The sequence below is a fragment of the Caenorhabditis remanei genome, chromosome V, assembly GCF_010183535.1.
Source record: "Caenorhabditis remanei strain PX506 chromosome V, whole genome shotgun sequence".
NCBI classification, from domain to species: Eukaryota; Metazoa; Nematoda; class Chromadorea; order Rhabditida; family Rhabditidae; genus Caenorhabditis; species Caenorhabditis remanei.
The window spans coordinates 10,251,980-10,272,615 of NC_071332.1; the positions used below are offsets into that span (position 1 = coordinate 10,251,980).

A 20,636-nucleotide genomic window follows, 5' to 3' on the forward strand; every position below is an offset into this window, starting at 1 on the left:
TTATTCATATCTTGATACCTCATAAATTTCTGTTTTTCCACTGTATTGTGCATTCCATAATAGACGAATGCAAACCAAACCACGAAACATATAAGACAAGGAACAAAGATTAAGCTTAATTTCCAACCTCTAATCCTTTCGAGGTTATTTGGTCTGAAATTAAGACATTTTCTTTGAAATATCGAGGATTTGTACTTGCAAACGGCAATGTATCGATAGTAGAACTGAGCGGTAAGAAGGGAAATACATAATGCAAACGAGGCACAATAAAGACAAGTTATATCATTTCCAGAACTGATTTGAAATTGAAAAGGACCATCCAACATGACTATGAACATTGACTGTTTTATGTGCATCACCTGAAACAAACTATCACACTTTCTGAAATGTTGGAAAATTTCCAATATTTCCACTTCTTTCTTGACGACTATTAAAACATTGCAACATTCTAATGTACATACTTACGGGTTGTGAAATGAATTCAATCCACGTGTAAAGCAAGGAATAGAAAGCGAAAACTGTCATTACATGACGATAACTTCCAAATAATCTCTCAGCTCTCGTAAGAATTAAAAACAAAAGAAGAGAGTTGGTGACTTGTCCGAAAATGAATCCAGAATACTGAGCAATATGAAGACACAGTTTTAGAGATAAAGCCATGCTTTTGAATGTGGCAAAACACAATTCTCATCTTTTTAAAGGAAAGTGGATAAGGAGGAGTTAGAGTGGCAAAAAAGAGATAAACAATGAGGTACCTAAAAAAACTCTTCTGTTGACGCTTCTAACAATTTTAGACATCACTCTAGGATAACACATATGACTAATATGATCTATCACTTACTAATCTTATTTCAATTCGAAGAATGAAGTGTGCTGTAGAAAGTAAAGCAAAAATAAAGCTGTGAAAGTATTATAGATGTAATTTTATTCAGTTTTGAAAAGAAAAACACTTATGACAAACTGTTCCAAAGACGTTCCAGATCCGAACTTTCTGATGTTCAGTGTCCCGCAGCTTGCTCAAAAAATGTTTTAGAGAGAGAGTAGGAGATAAGTATTTCATCTGTAAGTTTTCACAATTCAAGTCTTTGAATTTGTCATGTCTTTCAAATCTCAGTTCCCAATTAATGAGCTTTGTTCTTTATTGTTTTCAGCATCACATTGAAATTCAGAAATGCTATTGGCACCTGTGCAGAAATATTTTATTTATCAATGTTCAAAATTTTTTCACTTCGAATATTTAAGTTAACTCGTTACTTTTTAACCTACGGGCTTGATCAATTAGAATACCTTTGCCTAGTTGTTCTATTTATTAACTTGTCTATTTATAAAAACAATACTTTTATCTAAATAAAGAGTGTCAGTTCCCCAACCTTCTATTTACCTCTTTTCCCAAGTTTCAGTCTCCAAAACGTCATCCCAAAAAAATCCATCTGATCTAACAAAACCAAGTTTGATTCCTAGCAACCGGTTGTTATCCTATTGGAACTCCCTCACTGTGTATCTTGTCCAGTCACATCTTCCTCCCAAGCTATTGTCAAACGGTTAAACCTTTCTGAGTATCTCCTTCTCAATATTTATACTTCCTAATCTTCTCTTACTTAAATATTTATCCCTTTTATGTACTTTTCGATTGTATCAGTGGCTATCTGCCCTTCGATTCAAACCTAAATAAATAAAAAAAGAATGATTCCTAGAATCCATCTTCTCAACTGGAAATAACTGTTTTTTGGGAAATGGCCGATTTCGGTTTTACATTTTCAATATTTTTCAGGCTTTCGTAATGTTTGTGTTCCATATCCAGCCAGAATCTATAACTGAACACAGAATCTATAACTGCGCTGAGATGGCGGAACACTCATTGTACAAGCGAGAGACATCTGGAAAATTGGTTTGATTGGATCGAGTATCTTTTCATTTACCTTCCACAAATTCGGAAATATGCTCCAACAAGGTCAAGAATTGTTTATTGAGGAGGATCAGTTGAATTGGGAAATACATAGAAAAACAAGAATATTATTATCAAGAGTTCCGAGTATTTCACCACTGAAAAGTTTGTTAATCACAAGTGCGAGGAGCTAGATATTCGAGAAAACAGAGTCTATTTCAACGACTCTCTAGAATCCATAAGTCAACTGGAGGACACGAAGACTTGAAGATGTTCACTCTTTATGGTTTGGATCAAGAATCAATCTCAGATTATTTAGAAAGTAATCTGTAGATGTTTGTCCAAAAACTTACAGATTTTACAGAAAAACTCTTATTCTATTATTTTTCTAGAGTCATCATTCTTATATATAAAAGACAAATGGGCGTTGTCTGAGGCACTGTCCGCAACGGTTTTGGAAAGAGAAGAGAAACTGAGCCAGCGGGCAAAACCGAACTGGCGTGCTTTGGACAACGACCGCCGCTTTAGACCACTCCGCCATGCGGGCACATTCGGAAGTCAATGACCACGTCAATGAAGAGAGACCAGCCGGCTCAACCGCCGAAGGCGGGGCAGACAGGCTGGTTAGAACATATTCGACAATCTCAACGCTTGTTAAATAACGTATTACGATCGAACAAAGAATAAAAATAGAAATGAATCCGACATCCGATGTGAACTATGGGTTTTCTGACGCTTTCCACAGTCCTTGTCAAAACATTTCAGTGATATCATCTCTCGTTTGATGACGTCAAAATCATTATATCTGATCTATTCTCTTAATTCTCTAATCTTCACACCCTGAACGAAACGAAAGAGAACAAGAAGAAGAAGAAGAAAAAAGAAGAAAAAGAAGAGAAGAATGATATCATTTGGTAATAAATGGGCCTTCTCGCAGTTTCCCGTTTTCTTTCGATCAGCTGTGAGGACATTTTGACACCCCTCATAAAGTTGGGAATACGAAACGTTACAGAACCAAAAACCGAAATGCGATGAGAAAAATGAAGACGTCGTTTGCTGGGAAACAACCTTTTCCGAGATATTAAATGATGCGATTAGAAAGAGAGAAGAAAGAAAAACATTTCACAGTTTGAACTCTTTGAATTTTTGGATCCCGCGGAGACAGAAGCAATGAATTTCCTTTTGGTCTGATGACGTTGGCCACAGAAATCAAACACTCCGTATTCAAAAGCAAAAGTAATAAACGATTGATAGCTGATCGTAGGATTCAAAGCCTCTTGAATTGACATCATTTGGATGTTCAGTGTTTTGACGTTTCGATGATTGATTACAAAAATTCACTTGGATTCTGGTTTTTGGACTATAAATATGGGCGAATATAAATAATTTAGTTTTTTTATTGACTGCACAACTTTTCTATGCGATTTTAGGCACCAGCTTTATAACTTCATTCTATTTGATCCTGTTGTGAACTGAACCTCGAGCCAGATGTTTTCGAATCAGAAATAACTGTACTTTGTCGGTTTTGTTATGAATTTAGTTTCATTTCCACAAACATGTACAGCAGAGGAGAACGGGAAGAAAAAAGCGGATACATTAATTAAGAAGATAATTTTCGGTTCGACCTGAAAACGAGACTCAATAAAACCGAATGTTGAATCTTACTACTTATTTTTAAGGGAATGTATATTTGTATTGATTTGACACACTAAACTCGATTCAAGATTTTTTTAAAAAATTTGCTTCCAGGACTCCAATAACATCAGTTTTTCCTTTTTTCCTTAATCATTTACAATTCAAAATAGTCTTTCTCTATCACCAGATAATTTCAACTTTCAATTTTCTACTAACGCCGACTGCATCAAAAAAGATCTTGTTAGACTAAGTGTATGGTGTGACAACTGGCAAATGGGTGTTGCGCCTGAAAAATGTGAAGTAATATCGTTTAATCATTCTAAAAAACACTCTAACTCAGCTTCATTGAACTTTTCCATTAATGACGCAATTATTCCCCAAACAAAAATTATTCGAGACTTGGGTATCATTTTCAATTCTGATCTTAACTTCTCAAACCACCTTGATGTCACACTTCGCAAAGCCCATCAAAGAGTCAACATATTTTTCAATGTTCTCCGTCATGCTGACTTCGAAATTTTCATCAAATGCTTTAAAATCTATGTTCGTCCCCTTTTGGAATATGGGTCTACTGTTTTCTCCCCCACATCTAAAGAACAAGTTAGGCTAATCGAGTCAGTCCAAAAAACTTTTATTTTTCGGGTTTTTCGTAAATTTAATATTCCTTACATATCTTATTTTGAATCCATTAAACATTGTGATATTCTTTCTCTTGAACATAGACGCATTATTATTGATTTAGTTTTTATGTATAAGATTCTTGTTAGTAAAGAAGTAAGAATTTATAACGACGTGCACATAAGTCTTCCTCGTTTTAGTAATAATTTACGCCGTCACTCTTATTATATCAAATCTAAATTATCAAACAGCACTAAGAACACTTGCCAATTTTTTACCAACAGGATTATCTCCTGTTGGAATAAACTCCCCCCTCATATATTCCCCAGTTTTCCTAATTCCGATGTATTTCGATGTAATATTTCTTTTAATTTTGTGGAACCGTTTTTAATACTTAAACACTCTAACTTTTAAATTATAACTGTTTCTTTTTTTCTTATTTGTATAAGTGGTGAAAGTCCTTCAAATAAAAAATAAATCAAATCAATCAATGACCCCTGAACATCTGTATTCATTATAATTTATACCAAGGAAATCTTAGTTCTGAGAAACCTCTTACCTTGAAATTTCGAGAGAAGTTTTCAGTTTCAAAACTGGAATACAGAAATTCTAAACGTTTTACCAAATATAAGCATGAAATTCAAAAAATGTTTTGAAATGTTTGATTTTTGATTAAACAAATGTTATCAGTGACTGTTTTTTTTTGCAAACTGAAACCTAAAAACTTGTTTTTTCTACCGTATCTCTACTTCCTTTGTTTACTTATTCATTGACAAAGAAGCTGAAAAATGCGCAAGAGAAAGTACCGTAATCTGAAAAGCCAAGTTCAAGGCTTCTTGGCCATCAAAACGATATGATTGTCTGTTTTAATTCTATAAACTTTTCTTAGAAGACAACAATCAAAGATAGTGTAAATTTTGAAAACAGGATTAGTTGAGTGGTCGGGTGCAAATCGGGTGCAGACTTTATGATAATCTGAAGGCCAGAAGAGACAATGTGACGTGTTGACAAATTTGGGAAATATTTTGAAAGTTAGGTTGTTTGATAGTTTTTGTACAATTTAGTCTTTGGAAGATTATAAATACGCAATAAAGAATGTAGAGATGGCATTTAATAATATTCTAATAGAATATGAAACGAATTTAAATGAATATTACTGGCTGTATAATAGTAATTCAGTTTAAAAAGCCAACTCAAAAATAAAACAGTTTCTAAAGAAAACCTCCGAAGAAATCGAAAAATGTGAAATGAACTGAAACCATGATAAAAAGTTGAAATGATTTTGAGTTCCCTGATGATTGTGATAAAGATTTAGTTTTCTAACCCTCTATTAACTTGAAATACACATTCAAAACGTTCAATCTGAAACGTTCCAGGTAATTCTGACACAGTCGCCAACTTCTAAATGTTCCAGGAAGAATTCAAATGTCTAAATGATTGAAATCAAACTATCGTCTAACTTCATTCCTCTCTATCACCTCAAATGAATCTCCTCCACTCTATCTCTCCGTCCAGTTGTTCTTTTTTGGTCTTTTCCAATGGTCAAACCTAAAACACACTGGAGGCGGGGCGCCGACGGAATGCCAAAAAGTGATGTCACAAGACTACTGTAGGCGTCGCGTATATATTCAGAATCGCCTACAATTTTTATTGAGAACTTCGAGTTTCATTTGTCTTCTCACTCGTCTTTTTGTTACGGAACTCGATCTAATTCAAAATGGGTTAGTTTTCATTCATTATAACTCTGAAAATGATAATACCTCTTACTTATTTAGGATTCCTTCTTGGGGTGATTCGAATGCTTCGCTGTCGCGGAGCTAAAAATGACACTGAAAATAACAGTGTCAAGGAAGCAACCCACAAGGATCTCTCTGCGTGAGTTATTTCTGATTAGTTCTTTCAAAAAACGAGTGAAATTTCAGCTCTTTTGTTGAGCATCAGATGCACATTGCTCAACTTTCCGAACGATTTTTCCATTCTCACATTGATATTGTTGAACCAAAAAGATCCAAAGGATTGACTAAACAAGAAGCTGCTCACAAACTGCAAACCGACGGAAAAAATGCTCTGTCCCCACCAAAAACCATCAGTAATATGGAACTTTTCTTCAGACAATTCAAGTGAGTTTTCTGTTTTCGGAACCCTAATAATCATGTGTTTATTTTCCAGAAATCTTCTCTGGTTACTTATGTTTGGTGCTGCTGCTCTTTGCTTTTTGACTTACATATATGACCCAACGTGAGATTGAAATTTTCAAACATTAGATTAACAAGATAATACATTTCCAGTGATGCTCTCAATCTCTATGTCGGTATTTTCATCGTCGCCATCGTCTTTCTCATGTGTATTGTCTCATTCTTTGAAGAGAAAAAAGGAGTTGAAGTAGTTCGTGCTTTCCAAACACTCATGCCGACATCTTGCCAAGTGATAAGAGATGGAAAAGAAGTAGGTCTATTGTGCTTATCACATTGATGATGCCTTAAGCACACCGGAAATTAACCTTTATTTATTATTTTTAGATACTGCTGAACCCTGAAGAGTTGGTGGTCGGTGACATCGTTGTCGTCCGCTCTGGATGCAAAGTTCCAGCTGATATGAGAATCATTGGATGCACAGACTTCTTCCTGGAAACAAGTTCAATCACCGGAGAAGCTGAACCATTGGAATTCAATGCAAAGGATGCAGCTGTCAACGTTTCAATCTTTGAATCTTACAATATTGCATTCAATGGATCATTCTGTGTTGATGGAGAAGGATATGGAATTGTTATTCGTACTGGAGAGAACACTGTTATCGGACAAATTGCTTCATTGACACTCGGACAGAAAGACAAAAAATGCAAATTCGAGACTGAAATTGAGAGATTTGTTCAGTTCATCACTATCATGGCTATCACCATGGCTACTGTCATCTTCTCAATTGGACTTATTGTAAATGGAGGAAATGATGTCATTCGTCTGTTCGTCACTGGTTTTCTTATGGTCATCATTGCGAATGTTCCACAAGGATTGCCAACTACAGTCACTACTGAATTGACAATTATTGCTAGAAGAATGGCAAAGAAAAATGTGTTTTTGAAGAAGTTGGAAAAGATTGACAGTGTTGGAGCAACCACAGTCATTGCTTCGGATAAGACAGGAACTTTGACAAAGAATTGTATGACTGTCACTGATTTGTGGTACAATAACTCATACAACAGTGGTAAGTATTCAAACATCAGACAATATTCGTTTAACTAAGGTACCTTATTTCCAGCCAGACCAGAGAACACTGGACGTACAACGAAGAAGAGAAATTTGAATGCGATGAACACTCTCGGATGGTATGACGCACCACTTTCAGACATTCTAAGTGTTATCTGTGTCTGTAACAAGGCGAGAATCGAAAGCAATTTGACAACCAAAATTAGACCACCAAGAGTGTAAGTTGTTTTTCATTTGAAAAACGGAAGAAAAAAGATTAAAAAGTCATTAAAAACATCCTGTTTTTTATAGTGACTCTGAATTGGACCTCACGGTTTACCGATCACAACCAGTCAAAGAAATGCTCATTTCGGGAAATCCATCGGAAGTCGCACTATTGAGATATGCTTCTGGAATGTTGGATGCCAAAGAAGTCAGAGATAACTTCCACGTGGTGTTTGAGGTTCCATTCAATTCCGTCCGAAAGTATCATTTGATTTTGGTGACAACTGAAAGCACGTGGAATGAAATGGATGAAAGAAAACGAATGAATGCTGATGTTGAGTTCATTTTGATGATCAAGGGTGCACCAGAAGTACTTATCAAGAGTTGTTCTTCATTGAATATTGATGGAGTCAGTATGGAATTGAACGAGAAAAGAATGGATGACTTCAATGAGGCTTATGAAACATTCGGAGATGAAGGATGTCGTGTCATTGGATTTGCCACAAAGAAATTCCGCGCTCCAGCTTCCTCTGTCTTCTCAATCAAATCAAACACTGTTCCAATGGATGGATGGGATTTCTTGGGAATGAGTGCTATTATGGATCCACCAAGAGATGATACTCCAAGAGCTATCAAGGCTTGTAAAGAGGCTGGAATCAAAGTTTATATGGTTACTGGAGATCACAAATCAACTGCCACTGCCATCGCTCGTCAAATCGGAATGATTGATTCTGAAGAGGTGACAAACTTGGATCATCATCGTCAAGTCATTCGAAGAACCAATTCTCAAGATTGGGCAGTCATCACTGGACCAGAACTTCCGGCACTCAATGAGAAACAATGGGATGCACTGTTGGAACATCGATACATTGTTTTCGCGAGAACTACTCCAGAACACAAGTTATTGATTGTAACGGAAAGTCAGAAGAGAGGAGAATGCGTGACTGTAACTGGAGATGGTGTGAATGATGCCCCAGCATTGAAGAAGGCTGATGTCGGAGTTGCGATGGGACTTGCTGGAAGTGATGTAGCCAAACAAGCAGCTGATATCATTCTTCTCGATGATAACTTCTCATCAATCGTTGCCGGAATCGAAGAGGGACGTCTTCTTTTCGACAATCTCCGCAAAACAATCGCCTACACAATGACCCACATGTGGCCAGAACTTGTTCCAGTCATGCTCAATTTCTTCTTTGGATTCCCTCTCGGATTAACCCCAGTTCAAATTCTCTCAATTGATCTTATCACTGATATCCCTCCAGCAGTCTCATTGGCTTACGAAGGTCCTGAAGCAGATATTATGTTGCAACCACCAAGAAAGAAGGAGACTCATCTTGTTACCAAAGGACTCATCACTTACACTTACCTCTTCATGTCAATCTTCATTTCTGTTGGAGGAGTGGTCGCCTATCTTCTCTCTTATTACCTCAACGGAGTTCGTCCACTGGAACTTGCCTTCACTGCAAACGACCACTTCAAAGTCGGAGCATCTAACTTCACAACATCAAGCGGAGTCGTTTTGACTGCTGCTGAACAAGTTCATATGGCTGCTCAGGCTGCTGCTGCATTCCATATCGCTGTCGTTGTTGGACAAGCATGGCATTTATGGATGTGTTTGACTCGCCGTGTCTCGATTTTCGTTCACGGAATGGCCAATATTGTTGCCATTCTTGCTGTTATCATTGATCTTCTCCTTATCTGTCTGTTCACTTTCGTTCCAGGAGTTCAATATGTTTTCGGATCTGCACCACCACCATGGGAGGTATGTTAACTCATCTGAACTTCTAGTTGCAATGTTCTCAATGTATCCTTTTTCAGTGCTGGCTCGTCCCAGTCGTCGTCGGTATCTGGATCTGGATTTTCAACGAAGTCCGCAAGTACGGAATCCGAAACTACCCGAAGAACAAGTTGGTTCAAATCGTCAAATGGTGAACTCCTACGATCTCATGTATATATTGAAATGCTTTATTTTTTGAAGTAGATTAGGTTTAATAAACACATTTTCTCAATTCTTTGGTTTCGGAACATCATCAGATATTTCAAGAAATGTGTTTATCACTATCAGTGATGAAAGTGACGCCAGTCTTAACACATGATAACGGCGTGAAAAAAGAGAAGACGAGAATTTTTGCAATGAAAATAATCAACAACACTTGTTTGATACCGTCAAAAAAACAAAGATTAGTGAGAAAAAGTACTTTGATGGTTTTAGTATCTTCACGCTACGAAATGAAGAAAGAGAGAAAACAAGAGAAAATATCTGAACCCATTCAATCAGCAAACTGCCAAACGATAGAATGGGAGTAGAACTTTTTGGGAAGAGATCTCCGAATCAGGGTTGGGAAATCCCGGGCTGACAGAAATTTTTGCCGGTCCGGCCCGGATTCAAAAAATGTGCACAATTTTTTCACATATTTTTTTCGAAATTTTCATTGAAAATAATCAAAATTCTCCAAAATTCTCGTACACTTCAGTTTTTATCGATATTCCAAAACATAGTCGAAAATTCGACTTTTTTGCGAAAAAAATTCAACATTTTTTCAATAAATTTCAAATTTCTACAGTAGCCGGGTCGAGGAAAATTTTTCAGTCGGCCCGACCCGGAATTTTCCAACCCTGCTCCGAATACTCTAACACTTTGGGTACTGCGCTGGGCGAAAAGTTTTGAAGATGAAATACTTTGAGTGCCTATTCGTCTCTATTTCTGTTTACAAACATGTCTTTGTTATTTCGTGGTTGTATTGTCTAAAACGTCAGCTCAAAGAATATTTGATTAATGAGTTCATTTCACATGCAATTATATTATAAAAAAGTAAAACAGTTGTTCATCCGCTTCTGACTGTAGAAACCGCTGCACTTGATATTTTTCCAAGATTTTTGTAACAAAATAGGCTTCTCCGGAAAGTTTTAATACAAAAGATAGCAATCAATGGCTCTACAGCAGGATAAATTGCAGTTGACGCAGCTGCTGAACTTGATAAAAAATCAATGTTGACTTGAAAGAGTGGAAATAGAAATAGAAGTCCAACAGGTCCATACATTAGCATGAATGGGAGAAGAGTCTGAAATTCAATTTCTTAGTTAAAAACTTTTCAAGGGAAAGCTCAATTACCTGTAGACTCAAAGTGATAAACAACTGTCGATTGAGTTCTTTCGTTCGATCACTCAAAGAATTACTCGCATCATTCATCTTATTGTACGTTTTTACTGCGCAAACCACAATTGTGGAACAGCAAATTATCTGGAAATGGAAAAATACGAATTTTCTTCATTGACGTGAAGATAATATTTACCATTAAGGCAGCTAATCCAAGTGATCCAACACAATCTTTTGTGTTCCAGTGAGCAATTCCATTCTTGTCATAACTCCAAAAGAGGCCACTGACATACGACATCGTCTTTGAATCTTCTCCATAGTACTCCATAAATGGAATCTTCAACATTTCTTGTTTCTCCGGTGTCATGTCGAGTCCGAAAAAACAGAAAAAGAACCAAGTGACAGAGACGAAAAGAGCAGGAGCAAAGATGAGAAGGAATTGATGACCTTCTAGATAGGCCAGTGACTTTGGCCTGAAACAAATGTGTAAAGTCTTTCATTCGAAGAAAATGGTACCTGCAAACTGCTAGGTATCTATAGAAAAACTGAGTTGACAGAAGAGATATGCAGAGTCCGAAAGATGATCCGAAGAGACCTGAAATCAAACTTTTTCTGTTTTGTTTGGCGTCTGCCACGAAATGCCGTTTCAAAAGTTCCTATACACGATGCTATCTAACTCAGACTATTTGTTGATTTTCCGAAAATATCAGACATCCAAAGGTGTTCAAAGAAAACTGGGAACGTCTAGACACTTCGGTTTATTTTCTGAGAGTAAGTCGATGCCTTACATTTTTAGCATCAATAACGGGGCTATTCACGTCCGAAAAAAGGTTTTCCGGTTTTTCAGGTAAATGAATTGTGGGAAAAAACGTTGCTTTCCGGGCGTGAATAGTCCTATAAGTTACCATTATCAAATTTTTTAATCTGTTTAACCCATCAGCAATTGTATAAAACAACTTACATGTGAAGACGAAACCAACGCCTGGAACATGTCGAATTGGTCCGTGATTAACCACAACATACATTTGCTTCTCTATCACAACCAATGGCTGAGTTATCACATCCACATAATTATAAAGAATTGCATACATTGAAAAAGTAGCCATCAAATAACTGTATGCTCCAAAAACTTTACGAGCTTTTGTCCAAATTAAATATAATAAGAAACCATTTGTAAATTGAGAAACAACGAAACTGACGAATTGAATAGAATGAAGAATTTGATACATCATTACGGGCAAGTGAAGAAACTAAAAACTCTGAGGTTTACTTTATACCATAGACTTGGAGGCGTTTCGTTCCGGAGGAGGAGGAGAGGAAAAAAAAAGAAATTGTAGTGTTAAGTGGACTTGTATCTATCAAAATCACCTGCTCAACAGCCAATGATTCATTATTGAAGGAAGTAGAAAATAAGCAGACAATACTTCTGAGATGAGATCAATGTCTGATTTAAGAAGACAAATAAGAAGAGATTAAGCGGAAGAGCAGGTTGTGAGGCGGGAGAAAAAACGATGTTTCGATATGTTTTTCAAAAATGTTCAAGTTAAATTTTCTCAGCGGATAGCAATCAACAAGTTGATGAATGATCTCGTTAATCTCTTTCTGAGAAATCAGAGAATGATCACTAACTCAATGAAATTTGAACTAAAATTTTTAAGAGACCATGTCTCGCTCAAGCCTACAGGCCATGTTACACATGTACCAAGTTGATCCGTTTTGGCTGATTTTTTGATATGTTAGTACCCCAGGAATTCTAAGATTTTTATACCATACCAGATTAGGCTCCGCCCCTTTTGACCTATCGAAACGATCGATTGAAGTGGAAAAATGAAAATTTTTCTTTCGAAAGATAGGACAAAAATCGCTTCAGAAATGAATTACCAGCCTTATTTTGTGCATTTTATAAGATAAACTATTTTTTCTAGCTCCCCTGCATCATATAGAAAAAATCACTTTTTTGAAAAAATTGTCAATTTTTTCATGTTTTTTGGATTTTTCGGCAGGTCGAAGTACTGTGGTCCGAAGCAAATTTATCATGATTAGATACATATTTGTGTTGGCTATTTGAAAATATAAACACCTTCCCCAGATTTTAGTGGCTAGCCGAGTTATGATCAAAAAAGTGACGAAATTTGATGCATTTCAATGTACCCCCCTCCATGGTATAAAATGGCTGGATGACGAAAATCAAAAATATTTTGGATTTGAGTTATTTAAAGTTAAAATAGTATTCACACAAATTTGCAGACAATTCTGGGCATGTTTCAGTGAGTTACAGACACTTCTTCCATTTTTCGAGTCAAAAAGTTTGACCTTTCGTAACTTTCCAGATTGTGGCTCAATATCTTAGAAACACCTGGAAAACAGTGAAATATACTTTAGAAACAGAAATACATGAATGAAAATATGTTTTAAGATAGAATGCTGGTAGTTCATGTCTCAGAATATCTTTCTCTCGTAGATCCATGAAGCTATCAGATATGAACTGAAACGAAAATTGAACAAAGCGAAAAAAACTGATTTTCAACTATTTATTTCTGTTTCTAAAGTATATTTCACTGTTTTCCAGGTGTTTCTAAGATATTGAGCCACAATCTGGAAAGTTACGAAAGGTCAAACTTTTTGACTCGAAAAATGGAAGAAGTGTCTGTAACTCACTGAAACATGCCCAGAATTGTCTGCAAATTTGTGTGAATACTATTTTAACTTTAAATAACTCAAATCCAAAATATTTTTGATTTTCGTCATCCAGCCATTTTATACCATGGAGGGGGGGTACATTGAAATGCATCAAATTTCGTCACTTTTTTGATCATAACTCGGCTAGCCACTAAAATCTGGGGAAGGTGTTTATATTTTCAAATAGCCAACACAAATATGTATCTAATCATGATAAATTTGCTTCGGACCACAGTACTTCGACCTGCCGAAAAATCCAAAAAACATGAAAAAATTGACAATTTTTTCAAAAAAGTGATTTTTTCTATATGATGCAGGGGAGCTAGAAAAAATAGTTTATCTTATAAAATGCACAAAATAAGGCTGGTAATTCATTTCTGAAGCGATTTTTGTCCTATCTTTCGAAAGAAAAATTTTCATTTTTCCACTTCAATCGATCGTTTCGATAGGTCAAAAGGGGCGGAGCCTAATCTGGTATGGTATAAAAATCTTAGAATTCCTGGGGTACTAACATATCAAAAAATCAGCCAAAACGGATCAACTTGGTACATGTGTAACATGGCCTGTAGGCCTATGCTCGAGCCAGTCAGAGATTGTCTCTTAACTGTTAGTCCTTGAGGGGTTCGTATGATCTTTGAATTTGTGTTGTAACTGTTGAGGGGAGTTGAGAATTTGTCCAATAGTTTGAATGCTGTGATTTTTTTTTGAAATAACCTACAGTAATGAAAAACAAAGAATTCTTTGCAAATCTTATTCCGTTTTCTGGTGAATTTCCATTCTTCTGTATGAACTACAGACGGGTAATCCAGGTGTTTTCATTTTGGAGTTTGTTTGAGGAAGTGGACAAGTTCTATCACATGTTCAGACTTTTAATTGAGAATAAACCAAACATCATTAGAGAGCAGAGCCCATGTTGAGGCATCAGGTATAGAATACTGTAATGCCAGCTAGCAAATACAGGTTGTGACTTCTCTAGGAACAGATAATTATTTTTATCTTCTATAGGCAAGGCTGTCGCAAGGCCGGCCTCGACTTTTTCTTGAAAATCTCAAATAGTTGCGGTCGGCCCAAAAACGTTTTGGTACCTGTGGGGGGCGAACCCCGGTTGTCAAATTGGTACCAAATAGTCAAAAGTATATTGAGTCATGTTTTCCCTTGAAACTCTAGAAAGCCGCGGCTGTTTGAAATTCTCAGGAAAAAGGCAGCGATTTCTGACAGCCTTGTCTATAGGTACGTCCCAATGACTTCAAGTATCCCTCTCTTATTTTTGTTTGAAAACTTTAGTAGAGGATTTCAGATAAATAAAGAATCATCAAACGGATACAAAGCGACAATTACTGAACATCAAATAACAGATCGTATCTTCAAACTCCTTGTTGTTTTCTCCAATTCCTTGTTTTTCATAGTAACAAATGATTTCACTCTTCTGGATTTGGATATTCACGGATCTGTGTGATTCATAATTGTCATATCTAAATCCATTTTAAAAAACAAGAAAACAGATTATTTTATTCATAAAAAGTTCACACAATCCGTACGAAAACCTTATTTGAAGTAGTATATTTCGGTGCAATACTCCTACTTATGGCATCTACAGGGTTCGATATTGAGTATCCACTTGAAGAACCTTTTTTACATAAAACGATATTTCTAAATCCTTTGAGACAGAATATTGCAATAAAAGGTTCAACAGATGGATAAATGCAACATGATAGCCCTGGGATACTGAGCAACCATCTGACTTCGAGTTCAAAAAACGGGAACACATAGAGCAATCCGACTGGGCAGTACATCAAAATAAATGGGATCAAAGCCTGAAATTTGTGAAAATTAGTACTTTTGTGACTCCTGTCAACCAGTCAGACAGACGGCGTTGTTTTCGGCTATGAGTGCATTTTACAAACAATGACGTATCGAACGTACTGGCTTGCTCGAAAAAATCTGATCTTACAAATTTTATATATCTTATTTGTACGACCAACGCATATCAAAATGAAAAAATACTTGAGCTTACATTCGAAATGGAAATGAAATTTCAGGGATCGTGTTTTTTTTTAGTTTTTCTCGTCTAACTATTACGGACACATCATGTCAGAAACTTCAATTGATGTCAGAAGATTCTGATTTATGAGGAAATGAAAGATGATTCAGTGTCCACTGAAACAAAACATTCTGTTTGTTCAACTAGAAAAGTTGTCTGACTGGAGAGAGTGATCTTTAGAAATAGTGATCGAACAGATAGATTATGTGAACTGGAAAGTATGGGAGTTTATGGAGAAACGAGGAACAACGATTCTACTCACGTAATTTTTGGCGCGTGGATGGCACCTATCTGGGAGTTAGCCACGAGTTTCGGGAGTTAGCCGCTGAAAACGGCAGTTGGCCGTGAAAAACGGCAGTTAGCCGAGGTAAATGGCAGTTAGCCGATGTGGCACCGAAATGGGATCGAAACGGCAAATAAGGTCAAGTCGGGGAGTATCCGGCATCTAAGTGGCGTTTGGCAACTAAACGGCGCCCATGTGGCGACTTGGTGGGCATCAAAGCGGCACCACACTAAACATAGTGACGCGCGGAAGTCGTGAGATGTCGGCTGCTGCTTTTCGATATATATCCACGATATGAATTGGAAATACTATTAATAATATATATATAAAAGACAATTGGGCGTTGTCTGAGGCGCTGTCCGCAACGGTTTTGGAAAGAGAAGAGAAACTGAACCAGCGGGCAAAACCGAACTGACGTGCTTTGGACAACGACCGCCGCTTTAGACCACTCGGCCATGCGGGCACATTGGAAAGTCAATGACCACGTGAATGAAGAGAGACCAGCCGGCTCAACCGCCGAAGGCGGGGGAGACAGGCTGGTTAATAATATGATCTAAATTTTGCCAGAGTCATCACTAAGGTGGCTTGCCCTCACGACACGATCAGATACATGGCCTGAGGACAAGGTAAAAGTCGAAGGAAATAGGCCACTTTTGTTCTTTCATGGATAAAAAGCACATGATACAGACACATATCAGTATATAAAATTTACCGCACATAAAATCAATTCCATTTAGTTAAGAGATTGGAGAAAATAAGTGAAAAGTAGCCCACGAATATTGGAACTCAAATTTTCACAAAATGCCGTCTTCCACTTTAAAATCGGTTAAATAAATTACCGACTTTCAAAATATTTGAAATATTTGGCACCTAAGCAGCGCGGTATCGGCGTGTAAACGGCATGTAAACGGCACCTACATGGCGAGTTCCTCCCAGGATAGGAAACTACCGAAACGGCAGTTAGCCGACGAAAACGGCAGTTAGCCGACGGAAACGGCAGTTAGCCGACGATTTCGGCGCGGCTGCCATATACATATGGCAACCGCGCCGAAATCGACGGCTAATAGCCGTTTTCGTCGGCTAACTGCCTGGAAATTACGTGAGTATTTCCTGATATTACCATAGAAAAACATCTTTTTCGTAGGTGTCGGCCATTCCAATCAGAACATTGATATACCAAAACACAAAGACAAGAACAGCAGGAATGAAAATAAGAGGAAGTTTACGACCAGATACTTTCTCGAGCATTTTTGGTCTGAAAATTAAACAGAATTCATTACTTTTGTAAACAGAGTGCATACTTGCAAAGTGCTAAATATCTATAGTAAAATTGCGTAGCCAACAGTGAGATACACAGTCCAAAACAAGCACAGAACAGACAGACCACGTAGTGACCAATCCGTTTTTGATATCTCATTGGACTGTCCACAACGACTCCCAGTAATGGGCCCTCGATGAACGTAAGCTGCAGTTAGTATACTTGATACTTGAGTTTTTACATAAAACTGAAACTACCGGCTGCGTGAAAATCTCAACCCATGCGTAAAACATTGCGTAGAAAGCGAACAATCCCATTATATACCGAAAGTCACCAAATTGTTTATCTGATCTTGTAATTATCAAGTAGATCAAAAATGAATTGGCCAGTTGAGCTCCAACAAATGATGTATACTGAGCAATATGAATACCGCGCATCTTGAAATGAAGATGATCGAGAGGATAGATTGACTAAAAGCGAGAAAAGGAATATGTCGGTGCGACAGGATATTGAAAAACGTTATGTGTTCCGTTCTCATGAATTGATCAAACTATAGTTTCCTCCTGCGATTGTTTCCGTCTTCGAGATGAACATGATTTTGTTTTCGAAACATACATGATAGATCTTAACTATGCTTAATTACACTATTTAAGTACTCCCGAGAATTCAAAATTCAAAAACCAAAACATTCATTTGCTGGAAAAAACTGTCAAAAAACGTTCAATGCATTGACGGAGTTCTTATCTTTTTGGTTGACGGACGAAGTACCTGAATTTCGCAAAGCTCACTATTTAAATTAATTCAGTCCGCTTAAACTTACATGGAACGAGCATATCAAGTTCTCATCGACACTCATTATTGCTGCAGAATTATCGAACTGTCCACAGTAATGAGGAGCCGAGAAGATTGTCACCAGTTTCTTATCCGCAAAGAACTCGTATCCATCTTGAACAACTTGATGAGCCCTTGCAATCAAATCGATTCCCAATGTTTCAATTTGTTGTTTCACCACATTTGCTCCGAAAATGTATGAAACTCCTCGAACATTTGGTGCCCAATCACTAATTGAGTTATCAGGATCACTCCAAAGCAAATCAATATGAAGAGATGGACTAGGTGGATCCATTGGACGAGTCAAATCACGAAGAACATCAATATTTGTTAATTTAGGTGACAATCCACCGTGCATGCAGAGAATTCGTCCCGAAATGAGTCCAGTGAATGGCATCGCAGCGAACGCTTCTTGAAAGGCAAGCCATAAACGAGTACTCGCATATCGTTTATTGCACTCTTCATAGAATCCATAGACACGATTGACAGCTGGACATTCATGATTTCCACGTAACATGTAGAATCGATCGAAAAATTTGATTTTGTAGCAGAGAAACAAGGTGATAAGTTCAAGATTCTGACGTCCACGATCCACATAGTCTCCGAGAAAAATATAATTAGAATGTGGAGGGAAACGAGCAATATGGAAGAGACGGACAACATCTAAAAACAGATTACAGTTTCCCCGGTTCGTTCAGCATTTCTCAACCTGAATACTGTCCATGAACATCTCCACATACTTTAATCGGTGCTTCTACTTCTAACATAACTGGTTGAAGCATGAAACTCTTCTTTGCTAAATGACACAAATGAATCAAATCTTGTTCTTTAACTGTCTTTGTCATGCTCTTCTCTGGATGGCCAACTGACAGAATTTTAATGATCAACTCATCGATATCCAGCTTAGCAGAATTTTCTGAAAACGGAGTAGAAACTTATTTTATAACTTGACTCCATGAATTCCTACCGTCCAAATTTTTATAACCTGAAGCCATCTTCGTTGATATAACGAATGTTTGGATGATTTGAAAGTAACTACAAAAAATGATAAAAATAAAATGATGATGGGAAAAGATAATATCAACGGGGAAATGGATATATTTTATTTTCATTAACCAGTCCACGCAAGAATGTGAGAAGTGATTTATTCACGCAATCAAAATTAGAAAAAAATGAAATCAGTCCGTCAGTTAAAGAATCGCACTTGAACTCGTAATATATGCCGTAACTCTCGGAGAAATCTTTCTCCATGAGGAACCTGAATATTTTAAAATTTCTTTTTGTTTTTTTTTAAATTTAGTAGCTTACACAGAATGGTTTTTCTAAAATCTTTGATACAAATCATTGCGATAAGTGGTTCCAAAGATGGATAGACTGCAAGACTTGCTGGAACGAAGTTGGCAATGCTCCCGACATAAACTTCAAAAAGTGGAAGAGTAATCAACAAACCAACTGGACTGTACATCATAATAAATGGGAGGAGAGTCTGAAAATCTTTGAAATGGATGCGATCTTCAAAATCAACAACTACCTGGAAAGTGAGAGTGAGAAAAAGTTGATGATTCAACTCCAATGTTCGTGCACTCATATGACAATTGACACTTTTCATTGTCAGATAAATATTTGTTGCACAGATAACAATAGTGGAGAAACATACGGCCTGTAACTTCAGAAATAAGACAAACTAATGCAATTTGCTCACTTACAATAATACAAACACAGCCAGTAGAACCCATTATTTCCCCAAACTTCCAAATTTTCTCTCCATTTTTTCCAATGGACCAATACATTGGTGCAATGAAAGCAACTCTTTCAGAGTCTTCTTCATAATAGTTTTCTAGTTCTTCCCTGAAATTAGATTATTCGGAAAAAGCGAAAATCCTAGACTTACTTCATATAAATCTGTTTTTCCACAGTGTTCGCCATTCCATAATAAACAAATTCAAACCACAATACGAAGCAGACGATGCATGGAATGAAGATGTAAGTGAGTTTGAATCCTTCGATCTTCGCGAGAAGTTCCGGTCTAAACGAGAAGCTCGGTGGTAATGAGTGTGGTCAGAATAACTGATAGACTCGTGTCTTAGTAGGTTAAACTCTTTTCTCACTAACTTCTGGGTAATCAAATTAAAAACAAGTAATGTTTTTATGAGATGGAAACACAAAACCGATCAAAATATTCTTTCAATAATTCTTACGTTGATTTTTTTTCATATTTAACTATTTCAGTTACCTGCACATAGCCACATATCGATAGAAAAACTGAGCAGCCAGAAGAGAAATGACAAGAGCGAATGAGCCACAGTACAAACCTGAAATGTTCAGTGTAGACCAACTTCAAACTGTACTTACATGTGATCATATTGCCAATCCAACTGTGATACTTCAACGGACTATCCATAAAAACAATGAAACAAGGTCCCTTGATATGCATGACCTGAAAAAAACGAGGACTAAACTAAAGTGTTACATTCAACTTACCGGTTGGGTCAACACTTCAATCCAAGCATAAATGAGAGAATACATTGCAAAAGTGCACATGACATGACGATATGTACCGAATAGTTTTTCAGCTTTTGTCAAAATGAGATAAATCAATACGGAATTTGTAATTTGGGCCAAAAAGAAACCAGAGTATTGCACGATGTGAAGCCAGAGCATTTTGGACAAATGAATAAAAATGAAGTGATCGCAGCCAGTGTTGGGAGATTAAAAATACTCACTAATGGATTATCACTTTTCGAATATTGAAAGAGTAATGCGTTTTCTTGTAACTCTTTTCATTGAAATTGCAAAGAATCAAATACTCATTTTATCATTTTAACAATGAATAATCTCGATTTTGCTTTCAGGATTTGTTTTGAAATGGCACGACGAGGAGTTTGAAAAGAATAGACAGATT

General features: G+C 36.8%; 4 protein-coding genes across 4 annotated transcripts; 1 reads left to right on the forward strand and 3 right to left on the reverse strand.

Moving 5' to 3' along the window:
• Positions 1-5,888: 5,888 nt before the first annotated feature.
• On the forward strand, positions 5,889-9,477 carry GCK72_018748 (uncharacterized protein; the record flags this gene model as incomplete). The annotated part of the gene is made up of 8 exons (XM_003110360.2): positions 5,889-6,013; positions 6,061-6,258; positions 6,308-6,376; positions 6,427-6,583; positions 6,658-7,339; positions 7,394-7,559; positions 7,633-9,307; positions 9,364-9,477. 8 exons carry the CDS (start codon positions 5,889-5,891, stop codon positions 9,475-9,477), a joined length of 3,186 nt encoding a protein of 1,061 aa, XP_003110408.2.
• Positions 9,478-10,370: 893 nt separating this feature from the next.
• GCK72_018749 (uncharacterized protein) lies at positions 10,371-11,733 on the reverse strand (the record flags this gene model as incomplete). The annotated part of the gene is made up of 5 exons (XM_003110431.2): positions 10,371-10,607; positions 10,658-10,786; positions 10,839-11,115; positions 11,159-11,237; positions 11,604-11,733. 5 exons carry the CDS (start codon positions 11,731-11,733, stop codon positions 10,371-10,373), a joined length of 852 nt encoding a protein of 283 aa, XP_003110479.2.
• Positions 11,734-16,761: 5,028 nt separating this feature from the next.
• On the reverse strand, positions 16,762-18,729 carry GCK72_018750 (uncharacterized protein; the record flags this gene model as incomplete). The annotated part of the gene is made up of 6 exons (XM_053732721.1): positions 16,762-16,900; positions 16,947-17,110; positions 17,161-17,373; positions 17,724-18,397; positions 18,444-18,650; positions 18,702-18,729. The coding sequence occupies 6 exons, from the start codon at positions 18,727-18,729 to the stop codon at positions 16,762-16,764; spliced, it is 1,425 nt and encodes a 474-aa protein (XP_053581634.1).
• A 195-nt stretch (positions 18,730-18,924) lies between these two features.
• GCK72_018751 (uncharacterized protein) lies at positions 18,925-20,395 on the reverse strand (the record flags this gene model as incomplete). The annotated part of the gene is made up of 7 exons (XM_053732722.1): positions 18,925-18,992; positions 19,043-19,220; positions 19,266-19,394; positions 19,441-19,582; positions 19,626-19,760; positions 20,047-20,171; positions 20,216-20,395. The coding sequence occupies 7 exons, from the start codon at positions 20,393-20,395 to the stop codon at positions 18,925-18,927; spliced, it is 957 nt and encodes a 318-aa protein (XP_053581635.1).
• Positions 20,396-20,636: the final 241 nt, after the last annotated feature.